The sequence below is a fragment of the Apis laboriosa genome, unplaced genomic scaffold (genome assembly GCF_014066325.1).
Source record: "Apis laboriosa isolate Shangri-la unplaced genomic scaffold, ASM1406632v1 scaffold45_cov149, whole genome shotgun sequence".
Classification (NCBI taxonomy): Eukaryota; Metazoa; Arthropoda; class Insecta; order Hymenoptera; family Apidae; genus Apis; species Apis laboriosa.
The window spans coordinates 539670-557969 of NW_025223361.1; the positions used below are offsets into that span (position 1 = coordinate 539670).

Here is an 18300-nt window from a genome sequence, read left to right on the forward strand (position 1 = left end):
TTTCTCTTTTTTTCAATATATGATACTTCTACAGTTAATCTCTAATTGTATTTTTTATTTATTTTATTTATATTTTCTTCTCTCCTTTCATGAAAGAACATGGAAGAATTAGAATTAAAATTCAATCATTACCCGAGGAAAAGAGGGGAGGCCTTTTTTTAGGAAGACTGCCGAAACCACTGCTGGCACTAGCTATGCTTCCAGCTAAGGAACCACTGGATACAAAGTCTTCTCGATTGGTACACCTCTCAGACACAGTTTCGTCCGTCGTCACACCAGAAACACCTGGCACACCGGGTACTGCGAGTTGTGTTTGCTTCAACGATGGAGACGGTCTATAAAATTTAATTCAAATCTTATCATTCTAATTAATCCAACATTTATGATACAATAAATTAAACTTAAGTATCGCAACACAAAAGAACTTGAATATAATAAACTTTTAATATGATATTTTTTATTTTAATAGATAAATCATGATGTATACTTAATTTTTATTGTGAAGAGCAAATGAATCATTTAAATGATTGATCAATATTTAAATTTTCAGAAACTAAATAATTATATTATTCAAATAATAATTGTTATATATTTATTTTACAAAAATTTAGAAACAAAAAAAATCTATTACACTTACTGTCTCCTTAATTAAAATATTTTATTTATTTTTTCATTTTTTTTTTAAATAAAATTAGAAGATTTATACTCAACTTCACAGAAAAATAAAATAAAAAAATGATAAAACTTTAGATTTTCTTAGATATTTTAAAAATATCAGTATGCATCATATGTTGATACAACTTACACTTTAAATAGAATATCTCCTGAGAGCATATTCATTTTAATGGCAACGCGTAACATGGAATTATCCTGCCGATGTCTCGCGTCGTATCCTTCTAGAAGATACCTCGTTCTGCAGAGTCCAGCTCCTGCGAATTCGGCGAGGTTCAGGTCGGTGAAGCCAAGCTTTTGGAAGGACCGGCCTCCTTTCAATTCCTGCAAAAATAATCAACGATTAGAAGGGTTTAAGCATAATTGATCGAATGATTCACCTTTCTCACGGATATCCTTAAAATGCAAGGATCAAGAACACCAGTGGACGCATTGGCACTCATCTTGCATAGAAATTCAAATTTAGCGTTCCATCTAACTGTATGCTCTTGTACTTCCTCCCTGAAACAAAATTGTACACGTATATTAGAGAGATGCATCGAAATTTGTAAATTCGAATTCACGAAATATTTTCTTCTTTTTTTCTTTTCAAGGAGTATCTCTGTCAAAAAATCTTAATAAATTTTGATTTTTGAAATTCTTTAATTCAGATTCATAGTTCTGTTAATAATAATGGCCATTTTTTTTCCATATAAATGATTGCAATAGATCATTATTAATTGTAACAAATAAATTATAATGAATCTAAACTCAATTAGATTATTATCAAATAAGTAACAAATTATTTTTTATTTCGATTTCGAGGATTCAAAACTGTTTAGTTTTTAAAGAATTTCAACCGGCAAATAACGAAATGCAAATAGATCTGGAACTGGTTATTTAGAAATGATTCGTGGAACGAAGGGATTAAACTAAATTCAAGGTTAACTATGATTCACAGTCTCGAAGGACCGTTGATTCGGCATGTTCTCACTGGGATCCATAACGAACCGTATAAATGAATATTCAGAGTACTCTGCTTCCGGTAAGGGAGCTTCCGCTCATCGAGCACGCGTTCATGTCGCCACGTATCGAATCATACAAAGGGCTGAATTATATATTATCATTGTCTATATTCTCTATGATGAATTCAAGATGAGTAGAATCGAAGCTAGAAACCCGCGTGTACATATTTGGCAAGTAATTCGATTACGACATCAATTGATTCTTTTTTTTAAATTATAAACATAAAGCAATTAAAGTATTATTACTTTTGAAAATGAAATTTAAGTTTTCATATATATGTATAAATTATTGTATGGGAAATATTTATATTTTGAAAATAATATTCCAAACAAGATTATCCTGATTTATTCATTCAGAATTAACAGCTATATATATAAGAGTGTAATCAATTATAAGAGTTAATGATGTTCATAAAATTGTGTTTATTTAATTGGCATAGCTGCTGGAAATGACAAAACAGTGATTTATAATCTATAATCCTCGAAATTACATTTTGTTAATTTTGTATGCATAATATTATCGTTTACAATTTCTGTTTCTAATAAAATAAAAAATTTTAATTAATATTTTCTCCATATATTCAAATATATTTTTCCAAAAAAGAATTGAAAGATATTTTCAAAATATTCGAAAATTTTCACGTTAAATGTTCGATAAATTAAGATCGTTTACCTTAATATTTTTATAAAATTCCTATTCTATTTTCATTCGAGAACAAAGAATGACCCTCTTTTCAATCTATAAGATTGAATTAAATAGATAAAGAAACATCACGTGCACGCACAAATTAGTTTCATTGCCTATTGAAAGCGAAAAAAAAAATTCCCTAGATCAAAGCGAAACACGAATCGTTAGATTCTAACATTACGCTTGTTTAACAAATAGAATTTTCGTAGAGTTTTGCAATTTACTTCGCCTTCTCGAGCACCCTCCGGTTCGTAAATGTCATCGACAACACATGCACCCTCCTCGTCATGGAGAGTCGCACATTGTATCGACTTTACATGGGGAGAAAAACTTTCTAAGAACAAAAACGCTAGGCGAGAAAATACTTATGAACTTCAAAGGGAATTATTCTCGGGTTAGTGTATGGAATCGCGTTTTTTTTTTTTTTTTTTAAAGCTACATCATTATCGTTAATGATAAGAATATATCTGAAAGAGTGTGAGAGTAAAATGTATTCTCGTAGAGAATTATTTAATATTTATATATTATATATAATTATTATTATTATATATAATTATATTTATATATAATTATATATTAAAAATATTTTTCATAAATTTGCATTGTGTTGAGAGTGTAAGTATAAATGATTAATCATATTTTAACTTTCAAGTTTTAATATTCGTTAAATAAAAATAATTTTTGACAGCAACCGATTTACAATTCTAACCTCAAATACATTCTAAAATTCATAAAAGTTGCTCTCAAGAATAATTTTAATGGATATTGCAAATGAGAGTGAAAGTTATAGACAATTATCTTCAATAAAACAAGTATTTTATTTGCAAAAAATATTCACGAAATTATTATTTTTAAATATATTTCATATCTTGAAAATTATCATAAACGAAATATTCGTAGAATCAAGTTAGTTTAAAAATTGGAGCGCCATCATCATTCTTTTGTGTAAATGCATTGGACGACCGTAAGTTTGTTACACGGATTCGTTTCGTTAACGAGATTGCACGGCTTAACAGGTTTGCTTTAGTCCAGTATTATCTGGATGCATGCATCGGCCGAAAAGTCACGCGGTTATTAATGTCTAGAATAGGATTATCCTTTGACCACAATCGAACGTGCTAATATAATCGATATATCAGATTATCGATTTTCGTAAATAATTATAAATATAATATTATGTATAATATTGTATTAATCTCTTAAGTGACATGTTCGTGACAATCATCAATTTACGTAACGTTTGTTCACGTTAGAAGTCTTGTTCTTTCCCTTCTCAGCTCTTACTCCTTTTAAAATAATTCATCCAACCATTTAATAAAAAATATTCTTCAATAAAAATCTAAATAAATTTTATATATTTTCTGTACAAATAAGTTAATCACAAAATAAAAATAATATCGAATATTTTATATTCTTTAACGTTGTTTCACGATCAAATAAAAATAAATTGTTTATGCTTAAAAATGTTTTATAATATGAAACTTGAATATAATGAATTTGTCGAGATATGTAGAATAAAAATTGTGAAAAAAAAAAAGAGAAAAGAACAGAGGCGACAGAAGAGCGATTCGAAGAGGTAAAGCGGACTTCCGGAACAGAAGATTGCAGCCAAACAGAGGCATAATTCTAGAAAGTTTTAATCGAACGTGTATCCTGTCGGCGCGATTAAAGGTCGGATAGTGGGTCATAGGGACGAATCACGTGGCTCGATAACGAATCAAATGCGTGACTATGCGTGATTCTTTTCCTTATCGTTCTTGAACAAGATTGAATTGAATCACGCAATGCTTCAAATTTGCGTATTCAAGATTCGAATATTCTTCTATGAAATATCACGTATATAATAAACTTACAGTAGTAAATAATCGATTGTTTTAAATGCATATCGTATGAATTCTAAGAGATTTAACGATATAATTTATTAACATTTTAAAAACAACTTACGTATACCTTATATTCAGGCAAAAAGTGATAATTATCAATAAGCAAAATTTAAAAATGTAAACTCCAACATTCCTCCTATTAACGTGTACGTTACATTAGCTACGAAGTTCAAGGTTAATTAACGATCATAGGAATTGCAAAGTTTGTGGATAATCGGTAGAGAAACTGGGTCAATAAATCGTGAAGAGATTTTTTTTTTTTTAAATATTTTTCATCGAAGGAGAAGAAGATCTGAGATCGCGATTCGATCAAATTAACGCGAAATTTTTTCCTCATCCGTACGAAATGTCTTTGATCTTTCCCTTCGATGAAAGGGAATCCCTATTTCCGGAACGTATCTCGGCCAATAAAAAAAAAAAAAAAAGAAAAAGGAAATCGTAACGTGACGAAGCATCCAGTCGATGAATTACGGTCAGAGAAGATATTCACGAGCCTCTGAATATCAATATAACGAGACCAACCTCTTGATGATGTCAATGGGAGAGAAGCTCGTGTTAAATATATTATATCGTTGGAAGATAGATTGCAAAATAGAAAACAAAAATTGATATACGATAACAATGGATCGAGACTTATTTATTATATTTTAAACAATTTAGTAATTTTTATATTCGTATCTAAAATTTTATAAAGATATATAAGGTATACGTAAGAGTGATTTCGAAAAATATTTGAATACTATTATACATGGAAATTCATTTAAAAAATTCAAAAATTATTGATGAAACTTTGACAAATATATTAATATCTTACAGTAGTAAAATTTTACCTTGAAATTTTTCCAATAGAATAATAAAGGAAAATCAAAAATCTATATAGATTTTGTAATTGAAAATATTGCTACACGTTCGCATCTGCGCGTTAACGAAGTTAACAGAAAAGTGAAAAATTATCAGAAAATCATGGTGAATAGAATTATTTAAAAAAGAAATGTTATCAATGGAGTCTGGAAATTAATAATAATCTCGTCCCACAAATCAGTATTCGTATTTCTAAAAATACACGAATAAAATTACGATAATAAGCGTGTAATTAAGTACACGTGAAACGATACACAGGTGCACGTGTTCTAAAAATTACGGAGCACACGTGTACACGTGTCTTTTTATTACACGTTCGAAACTACGAACCCTGAATCATATCCATTTTTAAAAGATTTGCAATGCTTTGCGATACTTTACCAACCGAATAAATACGTAAGCATTACACGTTTTAATTTAGATCTACCATTGCTTTGTTCAGATTTCAATTATTATCAATGATAGAATTTATTCTATCATTCGATTGTAAATCAATTAGTCTGAGAATCGCGTTGAAAACGTAATTTTAAGTGTAAAGACTGACGTTAATATTTATTTGCTCCGTTTGTATCCTGTAATTCAACGAATACTCGAATAACAGGTAGCCTTTGTACCGAGGATCAAAGAAATAACGTCGCAACTCGATCTTAAGATCTAACTTTCCAGTCCTTTTTCCTTCCTTTCGAGTGGCTCGAGATTAAAAGACGTATATGCAAAATAGCACGTATAGCAATGGAACCTTGGTAACTCCTCTCGAGAGAGGAACTAAAGTCTTCTAACTGGAAAGTTATGGAAGCTTCGTTTTATTTCGAAAGTTTTCGAGGAAGGGGGAGTTTAACCAATGAAAATTCGATGCACAGAGATATAGTTTTCCGATGTTGTGCGAGGAGTTCGAGGAAAAGAAATTTCGAGCATCGTTTTTTTTTTTTTTCAAATATTCAAATAAATATTTCCAAGAGTTGAAAGAAAGAGAACAATTATTGACTTCGATCACGATAAAATGAAAAAATAAATAGATAATAAATTGTATAAGACTTAAAATTAGATATCTGTGATGAAACACACTTATTATTATTTTATTTGCATTTTCTGCGCATATATATATTGTTTATTCATTAATTACAATTAAGCAATTACGAAACATTTTCACTCTTATCGAATCATCTTCAGAATTAAAAACAAAGAATATTCTGAATTTTCCAATCTTTCAAAATTCAAAGCAAAGTAAGAATAATAATTAACGAATAAAAATTTTCTATCTTACACACTTTGAATTTCTTTTTTTTGCTCGAAAAAAATTCTTCTTTTAGACGTAGCCAATGCAAATTTAAATCCTCGTTTTCGATTAATTTATCGAGCATTCGCTCCTTTATTGGACAGATAACCGAGCTTCGTAGATGATATACCGTCTCAGCCATCGGGCCATTATCCTAGCCAACGAATTTTATTATCCAAACGTAACACGAGGACATTGTGGCGGCCTCGTGAAAGCAGAGGCGTTTAACGAAACCACGGCCAACACTTTCCCAACGGAGCGATCGTCGAGTTACGGGATTCGCCCGTTTCCACAGCCAAATTGTTGTCCATTCGAGCTGGATAGGACGAGCCAATTACCGTGGAAACTGGATCAAACCCAATCTCTCGATTTGTCCAAAAATTTCGACAACGAATTCTCGAACCTCGATCGAATCCATCCATTTGGATTATACGATCTCACGAACTGTTAAGAGTTGTATCCCGAACTCTTTCAAATTGGAAAATTTAAAACTGCAATTTTATACGTTCGTTCTTGTGAAATTGTACGATGTAAATTGGACGCAAGAAAGGTTTTTTCCCTTCAAAATTGACGAAATTACAACACGTTTCGCAATGTTGGCCAACCAACGTTCATCTTTCTAAGGATACAGAAACTGACTAATTATCAATTTGCAAATTGTGAAAATTGTTTAATTCCTTGAACATTCTTGTTCATTGTCGAGGAATATACATTCGATGATTTCGTATGCTTCTTCTGGAACATTCTACTTTTCCAAAAAATTGACTTTCACTTACTTGAAAATTACGAAGAATCACGATTTCCAATTTATCAATTTAATCGATTTGTAAATTCGTCAACTTCCCATTAATATCAATTATCGAAAAACTTTAATCAGAACACGACACAAGGAAGATCTTCTTCTTTCCAATCTCGAAATAATCGATGATTTTTCAGAATCTCCATTTTGAAGAATTTGAAGATTTCTCGCTTGAAAACAGCTAGCTTACACGCGGTTTTTTTGCGGTTTTATTTAATTAAAGGTGCGTTTCGTAGCAACGGGTTCGCCAAAACAGGGAGCACATGGTTACAAAAGTTATCGATTCCTCGATAATAAAAGACACGTGTATCCAGGGAATCGAAGCAACCCGGAAGCACGATTTAACATGTTTGCTCGCGTGTCCGACGATAGTCTATCCAACGTACGTCGAGGCTTGTGAAATGATATTGCAGCTTAGGGAGGAAGAAGCCTTGAAAGCTTTCCCCCAAGGGGTTGAAACAACTTGCCGCATGGAAAACTCGAATCTGATGTTTTCACTTTGAATTCACTTTCATTAATGCGATTATATATATATATATAATATTTTTTGTGAATTTTTTGACGAATTGGATGAATTATTCGATATTTATTTATTGTTATTTTCATAGATCGTGGAAAAATTCGAAATTGTTTTCGATGTGTAATTTTCTTCGAATCTTTGCTATTTCTATTTTTATCCAGGACGAGCGAATCGAGAAAGAAAATTTGAAACTGACATTTCAATGGAATATGGAAATATCTTGGTGATTGATAAATTAAAAAAAAAAACTCTCTCAGAATTTTCTATACGTTACTCTTAAATAAAATACGACAGCAGTAGATAGCTACTTTTATAATTCGAAACAATTTTCTACGAATTTATTTTGAGATTGATACATAGCGCAGCATAGCTCTCAGAATTTAAGAATAATCTTAAGATATCTTTAAAATTATTATTTGTCATCTATCGAAAAAATTCAAGCAATCGCCCCAAAACTTTCTGCCAAGAATTTTAAAAGTCGAACGATTTATCCAAAACGAAGTTCTACTCCCCTGTCAAAATTCAATCTCTCATCAGAGATAATGGAAAAAGATCGTTTAACACCTCTTTTGGAAAAATCAAAGTTCGTCAAATCAATCGTCTTAGAAGTTTTAATTGGCGAGGAGCAGATCGAAGGCGAGGAATTAAATTCAATCGTTCGCGTTCTTTGTAATTCGATCCCTACCTACGACACAATTACAATTACTATGGGATGTCAACAGGTCTGTCAACGAGAAATCAAGCGTCCATCCTCCTTCTCGCCATTTTTTTACCAGCTTTTGTTCTTCTATACACGATTCTCGATACGGATAAAGGATAAGATATCGTCTTGAATATTTCATGAATCTGCCCGGTTTTGCGGTTTCGTCTCCTACACAGAGTGCAAATTACAGGGAGACAGACGTTTCGATGATGTTAAGTCAAGCCTTGAAGTCAATTGTAGAGATTTCGAGGGTGAAAAAAGAAAATCCGGAGATGTTCTTTGAACCCTGTAAATTAGAGAAATTTCAATCAGAATGGTAGATATGGAGCCTTTAACGCTCAACTCACTTGTATCTTGAGATTAAAATAAAATATGTTATTATATTATTAATTGACACGAATATATAAATAGATATTCATTATAATAACAATAGCTTGATAATTTCAATAATTGATCATGATTTTTCTATAGCAGATATTATTTTTTTAGATTATGTTAATATATATATAAATAAGAAGATGTATTCTTCTTTCGTTAAAAGAATTCTAATGGAATAATTTATCGTCACATTTAAGTTCGATATTCAGACGGTATTTCTTTCGTTACGAATACGAAGATATTCCGTGCACAAGAAACAACCATCGTCATCGTTGCGTGATTAAGATTGAAAACAAACGCGCAAAATATAATGGGTTATTAAAAAGTCAAAGCAAAGTTGTTATAAAAGAATCAAGAATCATGTATCCAGAAAACATTCAATTAAAATTGCATACCGTTCATTTTTAATTACTCGAGTAAATCACAAGAATCGATTTAAAATTTCTTGCCCCATTATTATACTTAACAATATCATTGTTCAATCTCATAAATCCAATGAATTACTTCTAAAAAAAAAAAAATTCTAATCTTTTCAAAAGAAAAAACAATTCTCGCGATTAATTCCAACTAAATCGTCTCTTCGATTACCAAGATAAGATTTTTTCCTCCTCTTTAGCCGCAACGGACGAGACCATTTTCCTAATAATTGTTTTAATCTCGCGGCGCGGATCGATAGCAGAAAGAAGGGAAAAAAGAAGGAGGAGGAGGAGAAGGAGAAGAAGAAGAAGAGGGGGGAAAGCGAATCAACGGAGTGAGAGATAACGAATTGCGGTGGCTGCGCCGAATATTCGACCGAGTTGTTGCTCCAAATACGTCACCAGTCGACATTTGTGGTGACGGCGAAAAAAAAGGAAAAAAAAAGTGACGCCGCTTGTCCAACCAGTGCACTAGTTGTTTCGAAAGAAAAACAAGCAATGCAGACTTTCCTCTTACGTCTCGGTATATATACGAAATCTCGAGTGGAGCGATCGACTTAAACTTGGAATATCCGTGTGGGATTAAATGCAACACCAGTACATATATATATATATATACGTAAAATATACGTAATAATAAAAAATATAAATAAATATATATATACGTAAATAATTAAATTATGAATTTTTACGCAAGATCAAATATTTTATGAATACAAAGAAAGAGGATTTAAATGGAAACTTTATTTTTCGAATATATGATATTATACTTCGCGATATATTTCTCGTCTTTTTCTATATTCTCTTACAGATTTTCATATATTCGAAACACGTGTATATATATATATATATATATATATATGTAAATTTTTTCGTATTCAACAAAGATGAACGTGCACATCGTAAAAAAAGGATTAACCACATTTCCTCGTTATTACGATATCTTTAAAACAGCGATGGAAAAGGGAAACGTGTTAAATACGAATTACGTATCGTTGCACGTATCAAATCTTTCCTTTCCGGCAAAAAATCGTAAAAAAAAAAAAAAAAAAAAAAGAAGAAAAAATCGCTCGTATCGTCTGAACAAACTTTAAATTACGCGCTCACGTTTTCGTTTAACTTTTACGCTTTTACACAGGCTTTTAATTGATTTCGGTGAAATCAATTTACAGACAATGCGTGCCACGTCCTTGTCGCGATTAACCGCTATCCGTAGAGGCCTATTAAGCTGATTATGGCCACCGCTTTGTGCAGCAACCTTTTGCGCGGTTGGATTCGTGAACATCGAGCGAGCCGATGGAATCTCCTCCCCCTCCTCTCTCTCCCTCCATGTTTCTTAAAATTAACGAAGGAATCAAGAGATTACGAAACACGATTTCTTATATTAATTTTTTAAAATCGTTGCAATTATATATGTATTATACATATATTAAATAATTATGATAAATAAATAATTATGTTATGGATCTTAAACTTCTTTTGACGCGTTTATGGCGCGAAAGATCGTTTAAAATTTATTTGGAATTATACAGATTTTATTTGAGATCGAAATAAAGAGAATTAATTTTATTCGAGAACGTCGATGATCGATTTTATAACAAAATAAATTTCGTATAAATTATTTAAATAATTTTCGACAGAAATAATATATAAATCAGACTCTGATATAATATTTTATATAGTTCGTAACGCGATGTTATATGATAATATTTTAAATAATTGTTTCGCGTAACAATGATCAATTTAATTAAAATATATACCGTTGAATAATACTATCAATTTGAAGCTTGAGCTTTACAGCTTGAATACAGCTTTATTAGCAAAATTACGCGTATCGTAATAATATACTATATCGAGTCAAATTTAATTTTTATATATACTGATTCAAAATTCGATATAATACGTTTAACAAGAAGAAAAAGAATTTTCTAAAAAAAAAAAAAAAAANAAAAAAAAAAAAAAAAAGAAATCACAAAATAAAATAACGCGTTGTTGTTCGAAACAACAATTTCAAACGAGTTGTCCAGATCCGGCGGATAAAAATATCATCGGGATCGGCGAAAACAAAACGAGATTCTCTCCCGGCTAGATATACACACGTTAAATCCTAGATATACGAGTTGGAAAACGAAATTTCTCCTGACGAGCTATGTACAGACCGCCATCGCCAACCGAATGGAATGGTGCAACTTTCACCGACGTCACCCGGTATAATTCACGAGCGGGCATTGCATTAGCCGTGGGCAAGGCTGTTCTCCAAGGTTGTGCGGATTGTGTGTCATTCGCAGTTTCGCAATCGAGTTCAGATGAAAACGCTTGCCACAGATCTCGTGTATTTTGCTTTTCGCAATCGAATATGATCGTTCCTCGATTCCTGTTGCACTTTCACGCTCAACTTCTCCCTCGTGTCTCGTAATCAGTGATAACGTTACCAGGCATGTAACGTAACCGATTAAATGTGCTGGGGATTAATTATTTTTTTTTTAAATCGATTTTATTCTCGTAATTTGACTCGTGCTTCAGATAGTTTCGTACACGTGTCCTTTTCCTTCCTCTTTATTTAATTATTTATTCATTCATTTATGAATTTTAATATTAAACGATGTATAAATGTATTCTTCTTAATGATCAAATGTCTAGATATCCAAAGATTCATTTATAATAATGGTTATAATAATGGTTGGAATTTTTTGTTATCTTTTTGCAGACAGATTTTCGAATAAATCGTTGTTTAATATATTTGTTATGGAATTAATTACTTCTTTTATGATTTTTATTAATGGTTTTTTATTTAGATATTTGCATATTTTTCCGCAAATTTTATTTGCACCACTTTAAATAAAAATCCTATTTTATTTTACTTATGGGATATAACGAGATATCTCCATCATATTTCCATTTTATTTCCATCAGTTTTTTTTCTTCAACAAAAAATTCTTATTTTCTGACAGTTCAAAGTTCATTTCAGACTTTTGGTCAACAAAATAGTTTGAATCTAAATATTTCTTGGCTTTCGATAATTTATTAAAAAATCTTCTTTTTTATTCGATTAATTTCAAATAATAAACCATGCTCTTTAAATAGCACGATTGAATATAGTCTACTGGTCACCCGCTGTGCAATCTTTCATATGCAATAGGCACGAAGATGACTTCATAAATGAGAGCAATTCGAAAAAAATAACCTATGAGTAACCTATGAGGTGGATTAGGTGGAGTTTCGATGGATGCAAGTCAATTCACGATCATGTTTATTCAGATCTGACGCAGATCACCGGTTATTTTCGGTTTGGTAGCGTACGTTTAACTATCGTAATCGGCAAAAGAAATCGATGGACAGGCACGGTGAAATCTTACGCGACTATTTTTGACTCACCTTGCACCGTGAACCTTCACCGTGACACGATATTTCACAGGCGAACTTTATTATTCCTCCTCGAACCGCGCCTTCTTAAATATTCTTATCACTCCAATCTGTTCTAATAAATTAACGTCTAACGAACGATAAATCTCAATCCCTCGAAACGAATGCTTCGAGCTACATCGAATTTAAAAATGAATCGTTCTTCTGTGACGGGTTAATTTTGACTTTCATGGCTTTTTGTTATGCAAAAACGAATTTCATATTGAAATATGAATTTCTTTGAAACGATCTTTTATATTTTGGAAATTTTTCTTTATGATAAATTTTGTTTAAAATGTTGTTTTGATTATTTTGAATATTGAAATACAGTAGATTGAATAATAAGCGTGTTTCTTTAAAAGAACATGTGTATAATTTAGCTTAATCAAGTATTTAACTAATTTTTGTTATCATTTGTACTAATTACTACTAGTTAATTATTAGCAATTTCTGATGAGTAGAATGATATGCATATTTTTACATATTTATATATTCTGCATATATCACATATTTTATATAAGTGTAAATAAGATATTCGAAATGTCGAAAAAATTATAGCTATGAAATCGGCTTGATTAACTAATTTACTAGAAATATATTTATCGTGTAATTTATCTTAAAACTCGATTAAACTTTAAACCGTTAATATTCCGTAGAAAATGATTTCCCGTCAATGAATGAAAAATCATTAGAAGCGCAAAACCTTGCCCTTTAAAACGTTCTTTTATTTACCTCGATACGACTTCCGGTTCCCAAGATATCACCGTATAAAGAAAAAGTTATTTTTAACCATTTACCTCAAACCCAATTAAATCCTATTAAAATTACAAAAACTTTAAACCGTTACAACTTCGAAAATAATGAGTTTCTAATAACGAATGAACGATCGTTAGAATCGTGGGACTTCATCTTTTAAAACGCTTTTTTATTTATCTCGATACCATTTCCGATATCCGAGATATCGTCGTGTAAAGAAAAAAGTAATTTTTAATCGTTTGCTATCTCGGTATTTATCGTGTATACTTAAGCCCCTCGTTCGCACCTAGCCTCACTGACCTATTCCAAACTCTAAACAAATGATACGATTCCTAGAAAAACATTAGTACGCATTTCTAGGAAAAAATCTAGGTCACTAGGTCGCGAGCCCATTCATAATTTCTGTATTGTGTCAAGTACACTTTGCGTCCTTATATCTCGACAACCGATTGAGATATCGAAATAAAAGAAAAAGTGAGTTCAATGACACGGTTTTATCTATTTCTCGAGCGAGTTTTGACGTGAAAATTTATACTTTATATTCGCGTATTTTTACGCGAAAAGTTTCATTTTTAAATTTGAGCCAATGCAACAATCTATTGTTGCTTCTATATATATATTATACATACGTTTTACGTAATATAACATATATTCCTCTTTATCCAACATCTTTCAAATTTTATTATTATTAATTATTATTATTATTATTATTATATTATTATTAATTATTATTAAATATTTCCATAAATACGATAAATTTTAAGATATCTCTCGCGATGCATTGGTATCGATCGGGAATCACTGTTTCCTACCATAAAACCATTATTAATTTAAATTTCTCTCACATCAGATGTCCAATAATTTTCAAGTCGTTCCACCGTCGTAATCCAATCGTTTACACCACGGTCAACAAGGTTAACAAGGGGAACGTATCGAACCCTTACGAGGATCCATATATCGTTCGATCTATCGATCCAATATGGTTAACACGCACGGATTACGTAACCTGGAAGCAGTAAATTCTGTCAAGTATGCGTGCACACGTTTGCCATAGTCCGTTAACCGACGACACGAACGGTTTGTCACGATGCCTCACGAATCCACTCGTTGCCAAGCTTATCTTGGCCATTTACCGCGCTATTATCAAGTATCCCGAGGAAAATCGAGCTAAAGGGCATTTGGCCATTCGACCGCCGGCAAAATCTTCCCGAGGAACGAGGTTTAATCCCGTGGAAGGGAAGTTTAATTGGCGCTGCTTGCCGATAACTCGCTAATGTATGATAATTACTACGGCTCGCCCAGGGATCTTTTCTTCTCTCCTGATTTCCTTCTTTTTTTTTTTTTCCTTTTTCCAGCTTTATTGTCCGATTTAAATTCGGTTGAGAAATTATGGATAGAATTTTTTGAATTATAAATTATCGTCCCGATTGAATCGTTTCGTAAAAGAATCGACTTTTTCGTGTACTTCAAGTATTTAATGAGAAATGAAAAATAGAGAAAGAAGAAAATAAATACGAAAATTGATATGGAATTAAATTATTAATTTAAATGGAACAAAGAGAGAAGAAATAAAAAAATGACGTCTCGACAACTTAAATTGCTCATAAATAAGCCTCGACATTTTTCTTATTATTTTAGAATCGAAAAAGTTCAACTAATATTCTCTAATATTTTTCTTCGAACAGGAATTAAAATTTTAACAAGCCAAGTCCACTTTATCAGGGAAATGTTGGTGTAAACTGCAAGTACCGCAACGACGATAGCTCGCCGCAACTCGATTTCGAACGCGAGGGGACAAGGACCGTTTTCTAACAGGAGAATGCAGGTAACTGTAAACGATCCGCCGTCAGATATTGGAATTTTGGTTTTGACAGTTTCGCAATCTCGAAAAGGCGTCCCATTACCGGGCTGGAAATTAATAAATCCTTACGAATATTCGCGAAAATACGAGGATCATTCCTTAAATTAAAATGTCCTATCTAAAATTTCATTTTCATTTTCCTTTGATAGGATGAATAAATTAATCTTCTAATCACTTCGAAATTATTATTCTTTTTCATTTTCTTTCATTCAAGTTAAAATATGCGTATTTTTGAAATTTTAATTATTTATGGATTTTTAGAAAAGTTAAAAATGTGACAAATATATGTGTTATCTATTTTACTTCATTTTATCTTATCAAATATTTTATATATTAACGAATAATATTTGCTATTATTATCGTTTTATTGTTTTATCATATTATTAATTAAATTCTTTATTCTTTATTCGTTGGTTGTTATTATCACAAAAATGGGCAATAATATAAAGTTCTCTCTAATATCCGTGAAAATTCTTAAAAATCATATCTTAATCAATTTCGATGTGTGTACTTTTAGAAAATGGAAAAAATAGGACATTTTAATTGAAGAGGAAAGAATAGTTGACTTCATCATAATCCTTTCCTTCTTTACAATAAAATGGAAACATCCCGAGGATGTGATTTTTTATTTATAGCCACGATTATCGATAAATTTTACCAAGAAATTGTATTAAACAGATTTAAATAATAATCTTTGGAAGAAATTGGTTACATAGCTCCACACGCATTTGCGTCACGTCCCGTGACGTCTTCATCGGAAAACATTCGTTTTAGTTAGCAAACTGTTTGCACAGATGTACTCGAGAAGAAGAAAAACTTGCAAAATCAAGAACGTTAAAAACATTACATACAAACTGTAAAGTCTCGCATATATTAACATATGGGATAACTTTTGTATATTTTATCTATAATTGCAGTTTCAATTTGAATATAATTGAAATAATATTTTATATTGTTATTTTAGTATTAAAAATGTTAAGATTTTACGTACTATTTCATTAATTTAAATAATTCGATTAATTCAACAAATATTTTTAAATTTTTAAATATAATATATTTAATACAAAAAAATTTCAATATTTAATTATTAGACTCATTTTTTTAATCTTTAAACTATACCAACAATTTCGAGCCAATATCCCATATATTTATAGAATATATACAAGAAGAAAAAAATATTACAGAAACTTTAAATTTGTACCTATTGCACCTTTCAACGCGAGAAGGAAATAACGATAAATCGTTTTTACCCATCGATTCCTCGAGTTTAAAAATATCCATCGGGCACAACAAACACGCCCACGAGATTCCATCTTCCGAATATCTCCGATTCAGAGAACGATAATCGCGATAAATTGAAGGCTGTCCGATCGATTGACAGGTTCCTTCACCCGGGGGCCGATATCCGAAAACCGATGACCGGCCCGATGACAATTCCATCCTGGATTCCTCTGGTGTCGAGGTGTCTGGCATTTTGACAATCGGGCGGATAAATACGGGATTAATCGATCCGGCTGGCTCTTGGGTTTGACCGTGAACTCAACGTCCAAAGTCCATCCATTGCGATTATTATTATGTCACGTCATTTCCCGTGCGTTTCGAAAGAGAAGGGGCGAAAAGCGTGGAACCGAGTCAAATTCCTGACGCACGCGTGTCACGTCGAGAAATTTCAAATGTTTGGAAAAGCAAACGGCAGTGGACGGTAAGTGGCGCGTGATTCCGGGCAGACCAGTTTTCCTAGGCTGCAAGAAACCCGATCTTGCGTGGTATCTTGGGAATCCGACGAGTTTCACACTTAGGATGTATATTCCTTTCTCGGATATGGTGTACCGATTTCGTCATAAACGTTTCCTTTTTCTTTTTTCTAAACGCGTTTTCTCGGTTTTATCGTTGATCGAAAATGAATTAGTCGAATAATTATTATTATTGACCGAGAACTACTTTTGTAAACATGTAAAAGAAATGGAATGATTAAATCAAAAAAACATGCAAACATTCACAATTGGAAAGAAAATAAAATCAAAACTAAATATATTATCTGGTATTGAGAAGAAAGAGTTGAAGATTTATAATTAATATCTTGTCGTGTCAAATCTACCTCGTTATATACCATCATATCGTATAATACTTAGTTTATACTATAGTACAGTATTTGCACTGTATAATATCATATCTGTACAATATTAAAAGAAAGAATCCAAGAATTGAATCGAACCACTCGTTTACGTTAAACCGCCATTGAGAAACAACTCTCTCTTCCAACAACAACTCATCATCCTTTTTTTCTTTGACGCAATTATTCTACGCGAAAAACAAGAGAAGCTGTTGAAAGCAATCGAGATGTAATAGCCGCAATGATCGACCGCATCGAATACGGGGAACGCAAGTGGCATCTGATGCGAGCAGGAGAAGCCAGAACGGAAGATCGGGGGAGGGGGGAAGCGAAATGGATCCTCCTCCTTCTCCTCCACGGGTCGAGAAGATCCGCGAGCAGCTGGCTTATAAAGGAATGCCCGTCGAGGGTCGAGAGTCGGCTCGTCAAGGAGGACGATTATCGAGTTGACTTCAATCGAAATGCACGCGTCTGAATTGCCGTCGTGGAACACCGTTACACGTTACACCGGAGGGAAGGCAACGTAGGAAAAAAGAAACGCGGCTTTGGAGCACCGCTTCCGCCGCCATGGGACACGTGTACGCGCTAATAATAAGACGTGCCAATTATAAGCTGATAATTAACCGAGACCTTCCGCTCTCGATATTATGGCAAAAGTATCTCGAGCTTTTCGACTCGACGATGGAAAATTTATTGAAATTAATGCGGAACTCGGTTGAACAAGTTGAAATATCGATATTGCATCGGTTCTTGTGCAAAGATTTTTTTTTTTTTTTTTTTTGGGAAGAATGTTCGATATACGACGATATTTGCGCCGAAGTATTCGATTCGAAGAAAATAATGTTCAATTTTTGTAAAAATTGTTTCGCAAAAAAAAAAGATATTTGTAATGTAAATATATACGGATAAAATTTAAAAAAAATATATATATATATAGGAGTTTAAAATCTAATCCTTTCTTCGCATAA

General features: G+C 32.0%; 1 protein-coding gene across 4 annotated transcripts in view; it reads right to left on the minus strand.

Annotated features, from left to right (window-relative positions):
• Positions 1 to 18300, minus strand: part of LOC122716411 (protein FAM102B) — a 71488-nt gene that overhangs the window by 12451 nt on the left and 40737 nt on the right. For all 4 annotated transcript variants that reach the window (XM_043939452.1, XM_043939451.1, XM_043939449.1 and 1 more), the window contains 3 exons: positions 1053 to 1173; positions 806 to 996; positions 133 to 335 (listed from right to left, as the gene is read on the minus strand). In XM_043939452.1, the coding sequence (XP_043795387.1) occupies positions 133 to 335; positions 806 to 996; positions 1053 to 1173 (515 nt within the window). The remainder of the gene's footprint in view (positions 1 to 132; positions 336 to 805; positions 997 to 1052; positions 1174 to 18300) is intronic.